Source organism: Macaca nemestrina, chromosome 1 (assembly GCF_043159975.1).
Source record: "Macaca nemestrina isolate mMacNem1 chromosome 1, mMacNem.hap1, whole genome shotgun sequence".
Lineage (NCBI taxonomy): Eukaryota > Metazoa > Chordata > Mammalia > Primates > Cercopithecidae > Macaca > Macaca nemestrina.
Window position 1 is genome coordinate 41,643,432 of NC_092125.1, and position 20,821 is coordinate 41,664,252.

Consider the following 20,821-nt stretch of genomic DNA (forward strand, 5'->3'; position numbering starts at 1 on the left):
ACCCTGTCTAAAAGAAAAAAAAAAAGAAGTAAGCAGAATGCCAACAAGAACCAGAGTAGGGGTTAACTAGGTCTCCAGAAACCTTTGCCAAGCTGATGGCACTCGGGTCACACTGTGGAAAGCACTGAGTGATAGTCTGAATTACTCCCTTAATTTCAAATGAATTCTCCCAGTGGAGGACATTCGGGGTTTTTAAAGGTTGGAGTCATTTGTAAACACTATGCTTTAAGATTAGCTGACTTAAATTTGCTTGCTTATGTTGCAAAGAAGAGAATAATTCAGTAGGTCTTTGAACTTATTTCTTCTTCCCATGTTTGCTTGCCATGTGTTTTCACAGGCTTTATCTCATTTAGTTCACTTATTTTTACCCCTGTGTTTACAGATTAGAAAATTGTGGCTCAGAAACATTCAATCAGTAAGTAGCAGAGCTAGAATTAAAATCTACCCCTTTCTGACTTGAAAGTTCTTTCCAAGTGTACAATATCACCTTCCTTGATTTGTTAATATCACCTTTAAAGGAAGCCTTTTTTGGGAATCCTTCTTAGCCATCCTTTTCACTACTACCTCAAGTGATTTTCCCTGGAAACTGTATTTCCCAAGGGCTCCTCCCTTCACACAATTGTGAGCAGTTCACTTGAGCATCAGTGCTGTTTTTCATTTGTCTACTCAAGCAATATTTGTCGGCTCTTTAATGTGTACTACGTACTGTACAAGGTGCTGTGTGTATAATGGCGGACAAACCTGCCTTCTTCATGCTGAATGTCTAGTGGGAAAGAATAACATTAAATCAGTGTGCAAATACATTTATATAATTAAAATTGATAGACCACTGGGAGATAAAAGGTTCTATAACGCAGAGTTATAGAGGATATTTTGGAGGGCTGTACCCAAATAAAACTGAATGTTGGCCAGGATCTTAGGTGATCACTTAGATCATGGGCCATAAAGGTCATTGCTGTGTCTGTGTTTGGAATGTTTCTGTGTACTGAATGGGCTCTGGCCAAATCCCTGACCTCGATCAGCTTTTCCTGAAGGGTCAGGGATAGCAAATGAGAGAGGCATGGGTGAATTAAGTATAGTACCACCGTGGGAATAGAAACCTTAAATCCATTCTTTATGTCACCTGGAGTAACATTTTCATATGTAAAACATGACATACCAATAACCAGCAGAACGGAGCTGCCTTTGTTAGTGCAACCAGTTCTTCCACAGTGTAGAGAGGAGTTGATCAGATATAAAGCTTGAAAAATTTCATTTATTTCCAAAGATTTTGTCATAGATGTCAAACAGACTTTTTCTTTTCAGAATTTTAGGATACATTATGGGAAAAGCAATTTTTCCTGTCTTTTTTTTTTTTAGCCATGAGATTCAGGTTTAAGGCATATAGTATAATGGTGAAGAACATAGGCTTAGGAGTCAGAAATTTGAATTTTATTCCAGTTTTGCACTCCTTACTTGCTCTGTGGTATTGGGCAGTTGATTTATCTTACTAGCTTCAGTTTTTCTCATCTATAAAATAACAAAAATAGCACCTAATTTATAGAGTTATTATAAAGTTAAAAGATGATAATGTAGGTAAAATTCTTAGTATAGTGGCTGAAAAATATTAAGTGCTTAAGAGATTACTATTACCTTGTTTTCTGTATTCATGGCATTTATTATTCTTGGAAATTATCTGATTTATCTTGCTTATTTCTTGACTGTCTGTCCTACTCAGAGACCATGGTAGTCTTATTCATTGCTCTGCCCTCAAAATGGTGCCTGCAGTAGGTGCTTGGGAACTATTTGTCTAACAAATAAATAATGGTTATCATTATTCATGCCTGTTCCAAGCAGGTGCTTTGAAAGGTCCAGCAGTGAACATTGCCCAGTCTTTGCCCATGTTTAGTGGGAGAGACAAGTAAGTCTATAGACTCGTGTCATCACCGTCAAGGCCATGAGGCTGAATATGCATTTTTAATGAAAACATTTTCCCCCCGGGAGCTGGTAGTTGTAAACCTTCTATAAAAAGCCCATTATACAAATCCATTCAGTTCTCAAATGCTTTCGTAGCATGAGAAGCTGGTGTTTTTGAGATGCGTACAATATGTTCCAATTTACTTTTTGTTAAACTTCACTTAAAATAATTGAATTTTTTTATTTAGTGCTGGAATTACACTAGGCACTTGCCAAATATTCCTAGATTCATGCTGGCATGCAGTGCTCATGTTCCTGTACTTCCTTTTCTTTCAGTAAGAGGCAAGGTTTCTAATATCTTTCCTCTCCTCTTCCAGGTCCAAGGAAAGAAAGTTGTCAGCAGAGAGAGCACTGGGAAACATACTGGAAACTGAACCCACACAAAGGGTCTCTGAGCATTTTCATGTGACTTATGGTCCCAGTGTCGCCTCTAGGGTCACCAGCATCTAGAGGTGACACTGGGACCATAGGTCACTTCTAGGTGCTGGTCTCTTATAGCATGAACACTTACATTAAATCTTGTTACTATGAAACTCATAATTTGATTTTTTTAAAACTTTTTATTCTGAGTTAGTTATTAATGTTTAACTTCTATCACTTATATAGGAAATGTTTCAAAATAATTCCATACCTTTCTTTTCATTAATTTTAGTAACCTCCTACAGGGCCAAATGGAAACTAGCAGAGACGGTCACTCATTAAGTCTTTTGTGCCTCCCTGCAACCCACCCATGCATGGAACAGTTGAGATTTAGTGGTTGGTGGCTCCAGGATGCACATCCCATTTATTTAGTAGAAAAGCTTTCAGGAAATCTTAACATTGCTTTGCTTCCTTTCCAGCTTAACATACAATCATATTGAATATCCTGACTAGGGTGAGAATTTCTTAGTAAGTGAAGGCTGCTATTTAAGATTTTTGCTAGAACAGATGAGTTTAAATAGATTTTCTCTAGGTCTGGGTGTTAATGACTTCCTAGGCAAAAAAGCCCCAAAAAACTTGGATGGGTTACATACACATACACATACTCACACACATATATAACAGAACATATATATAAAACCTTAACATATATACATAAATATATATATATATTTTTACAGGGAAAAAATAATAACAATGCTAGTCACATTCTGGCTCCAGCCATGCTTCCTAAAGCTAAGTGTGTAGACCAAAACTGAACAGGGCATGATGTCCTGAACAGAACATAAACTCATAATTTGATATTTTTCTAAACTTTTCATTTGTTCTAAGAGTTATTTATTAATGTTTAACTTCTATCACTTATATAGGAAATTTTTCAAAATAATTCCATACCATTCTCTTCATTAATTTTAGTAACCCCCCACAGAGACAAATGGAAACTAGTAGTAGCCAAATGGGTACTAGTAGTATCTTGGATTATCTGAGTGAGCCCAGAGTAATCACAAGGGTCCTTAAAAATGTAAAAGATGGAGGCAGAAGACAGAGAAAGAGATACGAGGATGGAAACGGGATCAGATAGATGCTACGTTGCTGGCTTTGAAGATGGAGGAAGGGGGCCTTGAGCCAAAGACTGCAGGCAGCCTCTTGAAGCTAGAAAAGGGAATTAAACAGATTCTCTTCTAGAACCTCTAGAAAGGAACACAGCCCTGACAACACCTTGATTTTAACCCACTGAGACCCTTCTGACTTACAGAACTATAAAATAGTAAATTTGTATTGTTATAAGCCACTAAGTTTGTAATAATTTATTCCAGCAACACAGATAAGAAACATAAGAAACAAGGAATTCTTGTCAGGGAGATTGACTCTGAAAAATCTAGTGGCCATAGGCTGAAGGATGTTGAGGGTTGGTGTCCACCCTCATCTTTGTTCTGTTCAGGACATCATGCCCTATTCAGTTTCAGTCCACACAGCTCCAGGAAGCATAGCCGGAGCCAGAATGTGATGGGCATTGTTATTATTTTCTCCCTGTAACTATGCCAGTTACTTCGGATTAACCAGAAAAATTTAATCTGGTACTGTTTGAGAATTATATCCAACCATAATCACTTGAGGGAAAATGGAAATAAGTTTTCTTCCCTGCTGGGTTGGTGGCCTTTGGTAAATGTTTACTTTTGCCGAGTGGACCCAACTCTCACCTGCCAGCACTATGGGAATTCTGGATGGGAACATGTGGCGACTGCAGAGCCTTAGCTTCGGGGATGACAGTGATGGTTTTGTTAAAGTAGACACTGAAGGGATGCTGTCAGAGACTTTGCCTCAGATCATCACCAGGCTAGCTTTCTTGTCTTGAAATGGGATTTAGAGACCTAAGAGATAAAAATGTTTCCATGAAGTAGCTTGTTTTTTTATTTCACTTGGCAAAGGGAGACAAGGACATGCAATTGTCCTTTTTTTGAAAAGAATATAAAATTGCCCAGCAGGTTTTTTTAAAAAAAGTGTGCTTACATTTGGAGACAACAAAACAAAACTGACAAGAAACTGAAATGTAATGGGTGGTAACTGAGTTAGTAACTGGACAGTTAGGTGATCATTTAAAGCAGTGGTTTTGACCATTTTTCAGTAGCTAGTGGGAGTGATTGATCACAAACCCCTGTAAGAATGTACTAAAACTATGGACCGTCTCTCTAGAAAAAAGAGAATATCAGATTTTTTTTCATAAAATTTAGGGACTTCCCAGACTTCTATAAATTCATCCAGGGACCCTGGGTTATGGTCCCCTAGGCAAAGTGTCCCTAGCATGATGACAGGGGATACATAGGCGGTCATTATGAATCAGAGGCAGGCAGTGATCCTAGCTTTATTATAACTGGAGCACAGATCTTAAGTGTGGCTCTGAAAAGTAAACCAATCAATTTAACTAACTAAAATTACGCTTCATGGTTCATTCAGGTAAATTTAATGGTTTTAGAAAGTATCTTGGGACATCTAAAATGGGAAGATACTGGTGGTTTTGAGTTAATTTGGTTTTTCATATCACTTTTATTTGAAAAATTTTTTTACATTTATTTTTTTGTGAACTTAGCCCTGATAGTGCCATCAGGCCCCTAGTCCTGGGGAACACAATTCTTTTGTCTTTGACCTCTACTAAAGCTAACAGTAAGCACCCATTTAGATAAATTAATATTATGTTGAGTTTTTGTAAGCTATAGGAGGAAAAGAAAAGTATCCTTGAAAATGAAAGGATGCCATGATACTAAACTCATATTCATTGTATGTGATGTTACAAAGCATGTTTCATAAGATTCTTGAAGAGTTCTGCAATAGCAACTTTTTGTGGTTGGGGAAAACGAGCCACAGGCTTGTACTGATTTGTTAATAATGTATTAATTCATCTTAAACCTGAGAAAAATCTAGACTCATGAACAGAGTCTGAGTGCTGCCTCCTCCCTACCCCCATCTACCTGTTTCTTCTGTTGTTCATCATTGTAGCCGCATCCATTGCAGTGCACTAACAAGACGTGTTTGCAGTTAGTTGGTGGTTTAGCACTACTGTGAACTAGAAGTGGAAGGAGTAGCTACTGATGGGCCACCAAGCTCTGAGTGCAGGAAACAGGCCAGAGAAAAGAAATGGATGACAGAGGCTTAGAATGGAAAATAGAAGAAACCTTATAGCAAGAGTGTGAGAGCCAACATACTTAAATAATTTTAAATCTGCATGAGATATAAGTTGTGGCAAGAGAGACCTTTTTTTCTTTTCCTTGGATGAATAGTGTCCTTTTCTCGATCTCCTCTTTAGACAGTTGTGGGTTAAGGGCTGGGAGGAAAGGTTATTCTCCAGGAAAATGTTATAGCATTTTGTAACTGTCAAGTGGGGCAGAAATATCTGGTACTTTTTTGCTGTTAATGTTGCCTTAAGTGTCAGGGACTTAGTATGGAGATAATGTGGACAATGAAAGAACAAGGAAGGTACAGTGTCCTTCACAGCAGAGGCCTAGAGGGGAGGAGGGCAGCTCTTTTTGGGTCTCTAGCTTTTTCTAGTCATGGAAAAATGGCCTAGAGAACTAGCCCTCACAAATGGAAAGCACAGTGTTGGGTTCTCGGCTCAGTCTTGTTGGCCCCTTCCTTTCCTTCAAGAGAACAAGGAGTTTTTGCTTTGTTGTTTTTGACCTTTGTCTTTCCCCTTGAATAAGCAACTTCACAGTGGTAACAAGACCTTTCCAAGGTAGGCTTGGTGGCTGTGACCCAGTTCTCAGGTCAGACTTGGCGGAGAGGTGCCTGCCGTGGAGGATATTATTCAGAGTAATTAAAACCACATGTCTTGCTGATCTGTGGATACAGTCCAAAGTCTTCACTAAGGTTTTCACCAGACATCTGCAGGCTATTTCACCCATGTCATTCTCCGGAGTCAAGGTTGGCTTCTGAACATTTTTTTCATACCTGACCTGTGTTCTTTTGGGTCAGTTACAGAAAAATGCCTAAGATGTTCTGAGGCCAGCGTTTATTAGAAAAGATTCCCAGGAGTCCTTGAGTCAGCAGCTTCATGTGAGGTCTCTCTTTCCTTTACTTCCTCCTTTCTGTTCTTTCACTATCCCCAGTAAAGTACCTCCTTTCCAACTCTTCCCGCCCCAGCCTTTCTTTTATTCATGGTAGAAGAGGGCATGTATTAATTCATTTAGCAAATATTTATTGTCTACTTTGTGCAGGCTCTATTCCAGGCTCAGTAGAAGTAGCAGTAAGCAAGATAGAAGAGTAAAACCAGAGTCCTTGCCACAGCCTACCAGGCCCTCAGGATCTGTCCTTGTCACCTCTATGCCTCATTTTCTATTCGTGCTCACTCAGCTCTGCCCCTCCTTAGCCTCTTAATGTTTCTTAGAAACATCCTCCTGCCACTCTTCCAGGGCCTTTGCAGTGGCTCTTCGGACTGCTTAGAAGGCTCTTTCCCTGGAGATGTGCAGGGCCCACTTCCTCACTTTCTGGAGAGTTTACTTTGTTTTCACGTTCACATTGGGCCTTCCCCAAATACCCAACCTCTGGCCCTCCATTATACTGGGTCACCGTGACCTGTGTTATTTCTCTCCATTGTGCTTTTCACTCTCTGACTTAGTATATATTAACTAATTATTATTGTTTGTCTCCCCCACACTACGATGTATACTTCATGAAAACAGAGACTTTGGTTTGTTTGCTGCTGTATCCTCAACGTCTAGAATAGTACCTGTACATAGTCCTTAGTAAATAATCTTCATTGAATGAAGACTAAATGAGTAAAAGAATGAATGATGGAATAAATGAATGAAAGACTCACTATAGCTTGTATGGTAGGGTAGTGATTCAGAGGCTGGTTGCTGAATTCTGACTGTCATGGCTGAAATCCCTGCTGCACATATTAGTTGTATCTTTGAGGGCATGTTACTTAATTTAAGCCTTGTGGGCCTCATTTTTCTCATCTGTAGAATAGCAATAAGAATAACACCACTCTATAGAATTATAGGAGAACTAAATCAAGCAGTCATGTAAAGCCCTTAGCACAGTGCCTGGCATATAGTAAGTTCCCAATAATTATTAACTGCTATTATTACTGGATCATTTGCCAGAATCAAGCACAGCCTGAGAGATTCTTTAGGATCACCCCCCTCCTGATCTGGTGTTACTGAGACTTTCCTGTTGGGGAGCAAAGGTTATCAAGGACCCCCACTAGAGAGACTGTCCCTGAGTACAAGTTTATCTAACGGTTTCTTTGAACCACACATACACCTGGTCCTCCCCTTCAAACACATATAAAACATTTCATCTTACCAGATAGGCTACAAAGAATACAGACATCCTCTCTGGAAATAATTGTTTCCTGTTTAAATATTTAAGAACCAGTTAAACATTGTACTGGTTTTTTCTTTCCCTTTTCTATTACTTTTTAGGCTGCAGTAAATAATTGCTTAAGGCTGCACTTTAGGAGACATTTGTAAATTTTTCTTTTGCCTTGTGATAACAGAGAAAACCATGTCAAAAGTCATTTTGACAATTTGCATTTTAAGTTTTATGAGTTACCATTTAAAGAAGAGCAGTTGATCATTGGTAAGCCTTCTTAAGAGGTTGGAGCTTTGATCTTAAATCCTAGGGAGGCTTTGTAGAAATTGGACATGACATTGTTGACAGGTTTGTTAGTAGCTATTCTACGGCCATTAATTAAACACACACACTCATACGCACACTTTATTTACTACCCTGGAATAAGTGAATTGAACTTGGCTTTGATTTTTGATGGGAAGCTATGAGAGGGTCCAGGAAAACATCAAAGGAACCTTCTTAATCTAGTAGGACTGACTCTCAAAGGACCTAGCCTGAACATTAAAGAGTTCTGGATTTCAACACTAGTCTAGTTTCTTTTCTGTAAAGCACTAATTCTCCTTAATGACAAGAAAGGTGCAAGGATGGCCTGGCATGTTTACTTATGCCTGTAATCACAGCACTTTGAGGGGCCAAGACGGGAGGATCACTTGATCCCAGAAGTTCAAGATCAGCCTGGGCAACAGAGTGAGATCTCGTCTCTACAAAAAATAAAAAAATTAGCAAGGCATGGTGGCATGCATCTGTGGTCCCAGCCTCTCAGGAGCCTGAGGTGGGAGGCTTGCTCAAACCTAGAAGGGCAAGGCTACAGTGTGCCATGACTGTGCCACTGCATTCCAGTCTGGGTGAGAGAGTGAGATCCTGTTTGAATGGGAAAACAAAAACAAGTAAGAAAGGTGCAGGGGCAAATAATCACCTCCATCCCAGTCCTTTAAGTTCCACAAGGTTGCAGGCTCTTTCCTTTTATCTCACTTATAAAAGACTTCTTTGGAATAGCGTATATACTTTTGTTTCACATTTTAATAGTTTTTACCTTTAAGATCTCAACTCTAACATCTTAAAACTTTTTTTGGCCGGGCGCGGTGGCTCAAGCCTGTAATCCTAGCACTTTGGGAGGCCGAGACCGGCGGATCACGAGGTCAGGAGATAGAGACCATCCTGGCTCACACGGTGAAACCCTGTCTCTACTAAAAAAATACAAAAAAAAACTAGCCGGGCGAGGTGGCGGGTGCCTGTAGTCCCAGCTACTTGGGAGGCTGAGGCAGGAGAATGGCGTAAACCCGGGAGGCAGAGCTTGCAGTGAGCTGAGATCCGGCCACAGCACTCCAGCCTGGGTGACAGAGCAAGACTCCGTCTCAAAAAAAAAAAATTTTTTTTTCTTTTTAATTGTAGATTTTTGGAATAATCACAGCTATCTTAAAACGTTTATGCTCCGAAGCCCTTAGAAATGGGGCTTGACACTTGTAGAAGCATAAATAAGGCCAGATGATGCCTTTGCAGAGGCAAATTTGAACCTAGTAATTGGTAGGTCCATTACTGTGTCTGCTTCTGAAACCCCAAAAGAGCACTGACAATAAGTAGCCATTACATGGCTGTTGGGTGCCAGGCACTAAAGAGTTGGGTGCCAGCTCTAAAGAGTAGTGAGCAAAAAGAAAACATCCTGCTCTGCTGGAGTTTATTTTCTAATGTACAATTAACACAACAACAAAATTAGCTACACAGTGTATCAGAAGGTGTTAAAAGCCATAGAGAAAAGTAAAGGAGGGAAGGGGCTGATGTTACAGTTGGTTTGTATTCTAAATAGGGCAGTCTGGGAAGGCCTCACTGATAAAGTGATACCTGAGCAAAGACTTGAGGAACTGAGAGAGTGAGCGCTTGGCACAGGTGTGGGAGGAGGCAGCAGCAGGCACAGATTTGGAGGCAGGAGGATGCCTAGTGTGTTGGTGGAGCAGGGAGGAGGCTGTTGAGGCTGGAAAGGGAGTGAGGGCTGAGGAATTGTAGGAGGCATGGGAGGAGGTCTCCTCAGATCATTTAGGGCCTTGTGAGACACATAGGACTTTGGCCTTTTCTCAGAGTGAGATGGGAGTCATGGGAGGGTTTCTCTCTTTTTCTTTCTTCTTCTTCTTTTTTTGTTTTGTTTTGTTTTGTTTTTGAGAGACAGGATCTTGCTATGTGTTGCCCAGGCTAGACTTGAACTCCTGGGCTCAGGAGATCCTCTTGCCTCAGCCTCTTGAGTAGCTGGGATTGCAGACATGTGCCACCATGCTTGACTTTTTATGGGAGGGTTTTGAGTGGAGCAGTGACATGATCTGATCTACATAGAGCAGGATTGCTCTGGCTGCTGGGCAGAAGCTGGGGACCATTTAGGTGGCTGTTGTATTGATTTAGGCTACGCTTGATTTACACTATCCAAGATAGTGTAGTTGGAGCCAGGGTGGAAGCAATGGAAGTGATGAGAAGTGTTTGGATTCAGGATATATTAGAAGGGCAGAGCAAAAAGGATTTCCTGATGGGTTGGGTGGAGAAGAGTTGGTATGTCTGCAAGATTTGAGCCTCAGCAACTGCATCGTGTGCTCTGCCACACATGCCTTTTTATCCATGGCCCTTATTGGTCTCCAAGTTATTATCAAGCAGTCACTCTGATCCCAATTGCGAAAGCGTAGACACTCTGGCAGCCAGGAAAAATACTTCTGTGGTCTTCTGAGCCATTGCTCAGAAGATGCTACCAGGTTAGTTAATGAGAGAGAACTTGGCTCACCAGTGTAAGTTACTTAGTTTTTCTTGACACCATCTCATTACACGTTTGGCATCACATTCTGGGGAGGAACTGTGATAGGTGTTGGTGCCATCCAAACCTGCACCTCAGCTCCGTGGCTGAAGAATGCAGGAAAAGAGCAGAAGAGAGGAGAAGCTAAAGCAAAGATAAAGAATAGAGAGATCTGGAAACTTTTAGTACAAACCACTTTGAAAAGAAGACTATCAGGAACAGTAAAATGTGTATCTTTCCCTGGTGTTTTCCCTTTTTATATCTCCCTTTCATAGCTTCCAGTTGAAAGATAAAAAAGATGTGGTATTTCCACAGTAACTGGAGTGGGAATTAATGGACTAACATGGAATGTAACAAAAACAAAGGTTGAGTACTACATTTAGTCATTGAGAGATGGCAAGAGAAGAGTTTATGGATCCTTCTAGTCAGATACATAGAAGATACAGTGGCTTTCCAAGATCCCACTGCTGATTGCACCCACCGTAATCTCTCCTACTTAAATAAACCACCAAGCCTGCTGCGTGAGAGAGCACGAGGACATAGTTTGCTATGATGTTGGCCAAGGATAGAGCTGAAAAATCTCAGTCTGTTTATTTATTAGGAATCTTGTTTTCCATCCTTGCCTTGCTCACGTGGGGTTGAGTAAATCTTCATCTAAGTTCTTATCTCAGGAAGAGCAAAGGGTAGCCCTGGAAGCCTTCTAAATAGCAGGTGCAGCACAGAATGAAGAGCAAAAGAGAGGGTGGAGACCAGTGGAAAATATCTTTGGGAGGCCAAGAAATCCATAAGGCTGATGAACTAGAGAAAGGAGCAGGTGGATGGGTGAGCTGGTGCCTAAGGGCGCAAACTGGAACCTACCGGGATGGGATGATAGGGAGACCAGATGGACTGGCATTGGGTCAAACCAGATGGTGGGCTTTTATTTTTAAAAGGATTTGTAAGTCCTAGGAACAAGGAACCATAAGGGTACTGGGGCCTTTAATCCCATTAGTAGAGAACAAAAGTGTGCCCTTTAAAAATGTAAACTCATCAGTTATAGAATTTATCAAAACTTTGGGACAGACAACTCACTTGTGAAACTGCAAGGAATCTCTGGATTCTGTGTTGATGGAAGGAGAAACTGAAGAAGTAGTCTAGGCATTATAAGTTAATTAAAGATTCCTCCTTAATAATTTAAAGTGCATTTACTAAGTTTATATTCCAAACCAAACAAAATATGATATATTTGTATGAAATAAGCTGGCTCACATGTGGAGTTGGGAAAACAGCTAGCAGTGTAAGTAGGGACTGATGAATTATTGAGTAAATTTTGAATTGGTAATGAGAAAACTTTTAAAATTTAAGCACCTATTGCTTTCCCCAAAATCGGACCCCTGTACCCCACCTCCCCAGTTGCTGTGTCTAGAGCAACCTGGCCTTAGTATAGCTACAGCTGCTCTCCTGGTTGCTAAGACATGAGAGCTTTTACTATAGTCCTTATCCCAGTCTTAATTTTAGGGTCTCTATCCTATAGACTATATCTATAGATATAGTCTCTATCCCAGCCTTAATTTTAGGGTCCAGAGTTATTTCCATAATCCCTCTACAACAGGACTTATTTTCAAGGAGACCAGACTCTTAAGTGTAGCCTGGAGCCATCAGTTTGTGCTCCCGTGTGGCATGAGTGTGGATGCTGTGCTTGCATAGACACGCAGAGGGGTTGGACATGTGGGTTTGGTGTGCTACAGGGTTCATGGAGTCTGCCTTCTTCGTATCATGTAATAGCCGATTCTCCTGCTGAGAGGAACACTCTAATGTAATCTAAAAAAGTCAATAAATGTTAAGTGTTAATATCAAGAGAAAGTTTTAAGTAGTGTGATTAGTTGTTAAATGACTTTTCTGTTTAGAATACGCAGATATATCCATTAAGTAACCATCAATAATACTGCATCATTTTCAATGCTATTTCATAGATATATCTTTCCTTAATTACTTCTGAAAAGTATAACTGTCACTTTGTAGTCGAAGTTGAATAGAGTTGCTTTGCAACACCACTGACTGTTTTTGCTTGCTTGTTCATTATTATCTCTAAAGGTATGGAAACCTGACGAGTCCAAACTGTGAAGAAGATGGAAGCCAAAGTTCATCAGAGTCCAAAATGGTGATCAGGAAGTGAGTCTCCCTTTTCTTTGCATTCTAAACTCTCAGTCAAGACAATATCTTAAAGTAGTTTAGTACAGTATTTTATTCCTTTGAATGTTGCCATGATGTTTTTCCATAATGCATACAGAAGCTTATTTTTTGATTACCTAACAATATTCATTTATGTATCCAGTGAAAGTATCTTAAGTAACCACTGTCTGCCAGGCATTGTGCTAAGGTATACAAAACAAACAAGTGAACAAAACAAATGAACAAAATAAACAGTCCCAGCTTATAAAAAGTGAGTATTTTACCAGAAAGAGACAGAGAATACACACAAAAAAGTGAAGAAGAATGAAGCAGGGTCTGAGGGCTGGTGCGTTTGGTTACGTGTAGGGTGCCCGGATTGAGCTGTCTGGTCTGTTGGCATTGGAGCATGCCGGAATGAGGTGTGCCCTGAGCCTTGCAAATAGCCAGGCAGACAGACCACGGGAAAGGCTCTGACGCAGGAGCAGTGTTTGAGAAACAGCAGGGAACTGCATGTGGCTGGAGCGCGTGCTAGGGGATGAGCACTGTGAGGTGGGGCAGGAAGGTGGCCACTCACAAGGGGACTCATAGGAACTTGGGGAAAGATGTTGAATTTGATTCTGAGGAAGGTAAGAAGCACTTAAAAGGTTTTGAGAAGAGTGCTGTGGCCTGACATATCTTAAAAGACCTGCTGTGGCTCTGTGTTTGGAAAATAGCCTGTGGCAGTGCGGCTGGGGGCAAGGGTGGGAGCAGGGAGCCTGGTCAGGACCCTCCCAAGAGTCCAGATGAGGGCTGCTGGTGGTGCAGGCTGGAGCAATAGCAGTGAAGGCGACCAGCCTTTGCAGAGATCTTCCAGGTGTCAGTGGCAGGACAAGCTGGAGTGCATGCGCTGTGTGAGAGAACAGGAGAAGCCAGATGCTTCCCAGGGTTGCGGTTTGAGCAGCGGAGAGACAGAACCTGGGCTTTATAAAACAAGGAAGATCGAGGGAGCAGGATTAATGGGGAGTGTGTATCAGAAATTTAGTCACAGACATCATTTTGAGGTAATTAGCTCAGTCTAGATTTCAGGGAGAGGCATGGAATGGAGGTATAAATTTGGATGTCCTTAGTTTATACATGGTATTTAAAGCTATGAGACTGGATGTGGCTTTCTGGGAACTAAGGGCAGATAGAGGAGAGAAGATCCAGAGACTGAGCCTGGTTCCTTGGGTGTTTAGAGTTAGAGAAGTAGAGGGTCTGGCAGAGGAGACTGGAACAGAGCAGCTTTGGGGAAGGATGGGGGAGGGGAAAAAAGAAGAAGTTGTGTCCCAGAAGACAAGCAAAGAAAGGAATTCAGGGAGGGAGTGACCAACGCCTTCCAGTGCTGCCCATAGATTGAGTATGAGGGTCTGAAAAGTGACTCCTCCTTTGAAGTCCTGCGGTCTTTGGTGACTTGACAATTGCAGTTTGGTGGCTGGAAAGGGGGACGAAATGGGGACAGTGAGTCTTGTTAGAGGAGGAGCTTTGCTGCAAAGGGGAATAGAGAAATGGATGGAAGGTGGGTTTTTTTTTGGTTGTGTATGTGTTTTTTAAAAGATGGAAGATATTTTATGCTGATGAGAATGTTCTATGAGAAAACATCCGTGATGCGGGGGTGGGGACCACTGTAGGGGTGATGTTCTTGAGTAGATGGAATGTGCACCTGGGTGCCTGAAGCCACTAGTGTTAAATATTCATTTTGGGGCCAAAAGTCTGGGGGGTATCCTGTGGAACTTTTAACTCCTTGAAGAGTTACTGATAGACTTCTTTCTTCCGGAGCTAGGGATGTGAAAGTAGAAAGCTGAGTATCTTTTTTAAATCCTGAGAAAGGTTCTATTTAGTTTTGCAGTTTTATTCAATGGATCATAACTTTCCAGAAAACTAGAAATACCAGTGTAGGTATTTGAATGTCAAGCACAAGGTACGGTGGGAGGAACAATTCTTGGGCTTGGGGAAGGCCTCTTGGAGGAGGTTACCTTTGATCTGGGCCCTGAAGCATGATGAAGATTTTGTTGGTAGAGCCGTCCGGGTGTAGGGAACAGTAGGACCAAACTGGGGAAATGCACTGTTCATGGAATTTTGGGGAACAACACAGAATTGGTGTGGCTGCTGCAGAGAGTACATGTTAGGTGAGAGGGGAGTCAGTGGAGCTGAAGCTAGATTAGACTGACTTCATGAAGGGCATTAATTTCTTGCAGGAGAGTTTGAACTTTCCCTGGTAAGCAGTGGGCAGTCAGGAGTAATGAATTTTTATAGGAGGGGAACAATATAATCTAAAAGGTGTTTTTTTTCAGAATGAGTTAGATAGACATAGAGCCTTCTCGCTCAAAGTGTGACCGTGGACCTACAGCATCAGCATCTCCTGGGTGGGAGCTTGTGAGAAATGCAGACTCTCAGGCCCCACTCAGACCTAATGGATTAGAATCTGCATTTTAACAAGATTCTCAAGTGATTCCTAAGCACTTTAGAGTTTTGAGAATCATAGGATTCTATGAAAACTCACTAAGATAATGATTTTTTAGAAGAGCCTTTTTATAATGGACATTCTAGAGCATATACAAAAAGAGATACTGTAATAATTGAGTGTAATCTAGACTTGTGAGCAGATTCAGAAATAGACATGCTATTATGCACATATTTTGTAACTCAGTCCAATCTAGAGCTACCATTCAATTAGCCACCTGTCCACTCCGAGGAGAGTCACAATCTGAAAAATATCCAGAGCTGGCTGGGCACGGTGACTCATGCCTGTAATCCAAACACTTTGGGAAGCCCAGGAAGGAGGATCACTTAAGGCAGGAGCTCAAGACCAGCCTGGGCAACATAGTGGGTCCCTGTCTCTACAGAAATTTTTAAAACAATTTGCTGGGTGTAGTGGCACATGCCTGTAGTCCCAGTTACTTGGGAGGCTGAGGAAGGAGGATTGCTTGAGCCTGGGAGGTTGAGGCTACTGTGAGCCATGATTGTGCCACTGTGCTGCAGCCTGGGCAACAGAGTGAGTGAGACCTTGTCTTAAAAATAAATAATAATAATAATAATAATAATAATAATAATAATAAATCCAGAGCTTCTCTGTCCCTTGAGGTGTTTTGAGATAAAATAGATTTTTTGGGAAGTAGCAGTTAAGAAAATTGTACCCTGGATATGAAGAGTCATGTTCATTCTTTTAAAGTCTCATTCGAATTCGTTGTATACCAGGAACACTAATGTGAATGAAACTCCAAGCTAAGCTGTTTTAAAGGGTTTTAGAGTTTTAGGCATATAAGGGCTTAACAAAGAGCTTCACACAGAACTCCCCTGAGGGGTCCATCCTCTGGGGACAATGGCCCTTTCCTAAAGTCTCACAATAACTTGGTGGAAAGTTCTTGACCCTTTTCCTCAGACTGAGTTGCCTTTTAAAAAATTATGCCTGATGAAAATATGCCACTTTATCTTATAATGGGTTGCTCTGTCCTACAGATTCTGGAATGTTAAAATCCCTTCTTACGGGTGACCTCTTTCTTCCTTCCATTTCCCTTTTTTCTCTCTTTCTCACTGTTTTTTCCCCACGTTTTATTGTTTTTCATCTCACTTCACTATTATTTTTTGTCTCTCTTTTTCTGAAACTATTCTTCTCCTGATCATTTCTGTGCCTAGATAGGGTTACTGCTTTGTCTTTGTCTTTGTGAGAGGAAATCAGGCAAGCGCCTTTTCCCATCTGTATGTAATGTAATGTAAATTTCCTGCTCATCCCAGACCTCTGGCATCTGACTTGCAGCAATGATTGAGGGCTTCCTGATGACCAGTAGATGTGCAGGAGGTATGGCAGTGGTTCTCAACAGGGCGACTGTTATCCTCCAGAGGACATTTACCAATGCCCTACAGAAGTTTTGGTTGTCTCATCTTGGTGGGGGGATGCTATTGGCAACTCATGGGTAGAGGCCAGGGATGCTGCTAAACATGCTAGCAGGCGAAAGATTCTTGTATCGGTTCGAACCCTAAGAGTGCGCCAACAGACAACATGAGGCGGTGTGGAGCAACACGCTGTTTTAATGCGCGCCCTGGTGCAGGCGGGCTGAGACCTAAAATGGCATCAGCCCCAAGTGAGGACGGGACAGGGGTTTTATAGTCCTCTGTAAACAGGAAGTATCCCAGGCTGACGTGACTACTACATAGTACCCGGACGGCCTCTTTGTCGGTCTTCAGGGGTACGTGTCTTCCGGCCAGGGTAGGTGTCTTCCGGCCCGCTCTCTTCCTGCTTCTGCTGTCTTGCTGACGCGTGCTGCTGGTGCAAGTGGCCTTGAGCCTTGGGACTGGGCCTGAGAAGGGAGGAGTTACTCATCCCTTTAAGCTTTCAGGCCGGGGAGAGAATCTTTCAGCATGTACAAAGTAACTCTCCTCCACCCTAACAAGGAATGATCTGACCTTAAATGTCAATAGTGCCTAAGTAAGAAACCCTGCTATATAGTGTTGAGGCTCTAGTTCTCAAGTGAAACTGTCTTTATGAATACCTAACATATATAAAAATGGGAGCAGGCCTATTTGGAAATTTCTTTGTGTCCCTTTTTATAAGTAGCTGAATCAAATGTGAAAGTGATCCAGAGGCAGCCACATGGAGAGGGAAAGGCCCTGGTGAAGGAGCCTGGAGAACTCCCATCCCACTCCTTCTCTATCACTCTGTCACTTACCAGTCATCTGACCTTGGCTTAGTCACTTCACCTCCCTTTGTTTCAGTTTCTTCACCTGAAAAGTGAGTGCTTGGAATAAATGCTCACTGAGGTCCTTTTAAGTTCGGTGATGTCTGAGATAAAATTTATTTAGCTTTTTCTTTCTCTCTTAAAAAATGAAAATGAATAACAGAAACAGAGATATGGTCCACACAGCACAGTGGACTTTTGAGAGTACGGTACCTTCGACCACTTTTCTCTGTTGGAAAGTGTGTCACCAGTTTTGAAGAGACAGGAAGAAACACATACACAAGCTTTGTTTGTTATTAGTCGTGACATCACAGTTGCTCACTGGGGTCATGAATAAAGAGCTGAGCTAAAGCATTGTCTTGTGGGAGTAAGGCAAGGAGTGGCAAAATGCCCATTGTTTTCTTTTGCTATGAATCTGTTCTCTTGTGATTTCAGGTGGAAAACTGACAGCAGGAATCCAATGACATTCAAGAAGTAAACATCCTGTTTAGGGCAGTTGCCTTGAGTTTTGCAGACCTGGGTGGAGGAGGGGGTGGGGACAGGGACTCACTATTGGTTTTAACCATGAGCAGAAAAATACCCAAATATTGTCTGTTTTTCCGTTTTTGCTGTAAAGCAAAGAGCAACCCTTACATTTTATATAGGCTCCCAAGTACCAAGTACAATCTTTCCTGTATTTCCAAATATGGATTTAAACCTTTCAGAGGGTAAAAGAACTTTAAAGAAGGCAAACGTGGAAATACAGATGAAGCATTCAAGATGAAAAATTGGTTTCTGATGTCTTGGACCATAACCGACTAGTGTTCTTCATGCATTTAAAAAAGTATCAGATTGTGCAGGGACTCCCACATGCGGAGTACTTGTAATTCCAGTCCAGAGTTCAGGCTTTGTACAATGTCAGGACCCTCTAAAGTTATCTGGCTAAAACAAGAATGTCTTCAGTTGCAAAGGATTCAACTTCCAAAGCTTCTGGATGTTGGAATCTTTGCCTCACGGTGATTTCTGATGTTAGGGCTAGACTGATTATATAAGGTATGCCACATTTATTTCTAGGATTCCTAAACTGGCCACTATTTATCAATTAGGAAACTCACTTTCTATGACAGAAGAAAACATTTCTGCCTATATTCATTCTACCTGTGCCCTTTTCCTGCTGACATTTTTACACGATAAAATGCTGTCTTTTTAAATAAAATCTGAACCAGATGGAAAAAGCAAATTGTCTCTAGGGCAGATTTATTACAGTCATTGAATTCAGAAGTGAAGAGAATGTAAAGAAGGGATATTAACCATATAGAGCTTTTACACCATGAATCTTCATTCTCTGAATTTTATTTAAGATGACCATATCTCCCTCTCTCTATATATAACTTTATTTAAAGAGATTTAAAACTCCTCAGGAAATGATGCTTTATTTCTTTCCTTTAATGACGATTATAAGGTTGAAATTGTTTCTGTTTTATTTTCTTTAATTGAATCTCATCAGTTTCCTTCTGGAATGCCAAGTTTTGTTTTCTCAAATTCTCTATCATAGTAGTACTTCAAATTGTTGAAATCGTTCTGCTTTCATTTCCACATATTCGAAGATATGTATATTGTTCTTATAATCTTTCCCAGAAGTTGTAAACAGTGACACCAGATTTCAGTCACTGGTAAAGGATCATGTAAATAATAGTAATCCAAGACATTGGACACACTTTAAAGAAAAAGGAAAGGAGTTAAAGAAAGTTGGCTGTGTTACATTACTGCCTCAGAAACTTCACAGTGGAAAGTTAAAAAATCTTCCCAGAGAGTTTGCAATCAATATTCATTCCTGCAAATTCAGATGCCCTAAGAAGGCAATTGAAATTAATTGGAGTGATTATAACAAAAATGGGGGAAAGGAGGAGGGGTGAAGAACAGCAAAAACAAGATTTAAAACTTCAGTTTAGAAGAATTAAAGGTTATAATGTGAAAGGAATTTTTTTTAAGTGAAACAAAAGAAATAAAGAAGTGATATGCCATATCGAAGAGTCTGGTATTGTCTTTAAAATATCCCTGCAGGACAAAGAAAAAAGAAAAAAAAACGTAGTTTTATAAGTCATTAGCATTCTAAGTCAAGTCTGCATTTTAGGGACATGGGTAGAAAACCCCGAGCAGAAACTGATGTTCTAGTAATTGAGGAAGAATAAAACAACATTGATAATCAATGACTCAAAAAGAAGACAAGTCAATCATATGAGTGTCTTAAGTACTGTACTTAAGAACCCTGTGTTAAGTTCTGGCAAGTAGCATTTTCTACATTAAAGAATGTCTCTTTTAGAAAGGAAAACAGACATCACAATTAGACTGTGTTGTTTGATTCACTGCACAGCATTGTAAACAATGAAAATGATGACACTGCCCTTGCCACCACCATTGGCTGCAATTTGTGGTATGCTTACTTTGTGCAAAGCATTCTGCTAAGTACTTTATATTTGTGTCTTCTTCAACCATCGTAAATATGCTGAGATATTGTCCTCACTTTATAGGATATAAAGTGAAGCCTCAGAGAAGTTATGTATTTTGACTAAAATCAGACATCTGGTTAAGTGACAGGTCTGATTTGAACTCTCGTCCAACTGACTCCAAGACCTGAGTGGGAAGCCCAGGCATGCCATTCATAGAAGAGTGTTGGGATCTCAGATACTCAAGATTTTCCTCCCCATTTGCCTATATCATAATAAGAAGACTGCAGAAGTACATGAAGAACTAGATTACAATATCACTGTTGTGACTAATGTTTTAGATTGTTACTATTCTAAGATCTTTTAATTTGTCATTATTTCCATTGCTCAGTGCTGTTTTGCCTGGCTCTTGCTTTATTATTGAATGAATACCCTGAGCAAGGTTTGCACACAGCTGTTAGAAATGTGGAAGCTAGACCTTTTTCCTGGGGAAGGAGATGGGTTGAAGGATGTGAGGAAACAAGACCAAATTAGGCCCATCAAAGGAGAACCTGCTTCCTGTTCCTCATGCCTTGTAGCATCTGTAACTAGCAACGGAAACTCAGTTCTAGTGGTGAAAACTATAGAAGGCCTCAGCCATTTTTTTTAATAGAGTTCTATTTATAACATGAAAACTCCCTTCTTGGACTGTGGGGAATGAGTTATTGAGGTCCCTGAAAGATAATTTTGGTGACTGGCGATGTCGTTTTCTAATAATAGCTAGAATTTATTGACTACTTAGTAGGAATGGTCCCTGTGTTAAGTACTGTACATACTTGTTAAATCCTCATATGATTATGTCTTATTATTCTTATTTTACAGAGGAGGAACCTGGGGCGTAGGTTAAGGAACATGTCCAAGCCTACACAGTGAATAAATGAAAGAGCTGGGATTTAACCCAGGCCTTAGCCTCTGTGCTGCATGACCTTTACTATTTTTCCTGATAAAAATGAAAATATTTCTCTTAAGTACTTAGCTTGGGAATGAAAGACAGGTGTGTAAATAACCTTGACTTTGGGTAG

The 20,821-nt window shown here is 40.8% G+C and overlaps 1 protein-coding gene across 3 annotated transcripts in view; it reads left to right on the forward strand.

Annotated features, from left to right (window-relative positions):
- The window catches only part of LOC105484570 (ral guanine nucleotide dissociation stimulator like 1), a 298,051-nt gene that overhangs the window by 222,344 nt on the left and 54,886 nt on the right, over positions 1–20,821 (forward strand). For all 3 annotated transcript variants that reach the window (XM_011746333.2, XM_011746336.2, XM_011746335.2), the window contains one exon: positions 12,566–12,643. In XM_011746333.2, the coding sequence (XP_011744635.1) occupies positions 12,566–12,643 (78 nt within the window). The remainder of the gene's footprint in view (positions 1–12,565; positions 12,644–20,821) is intronic.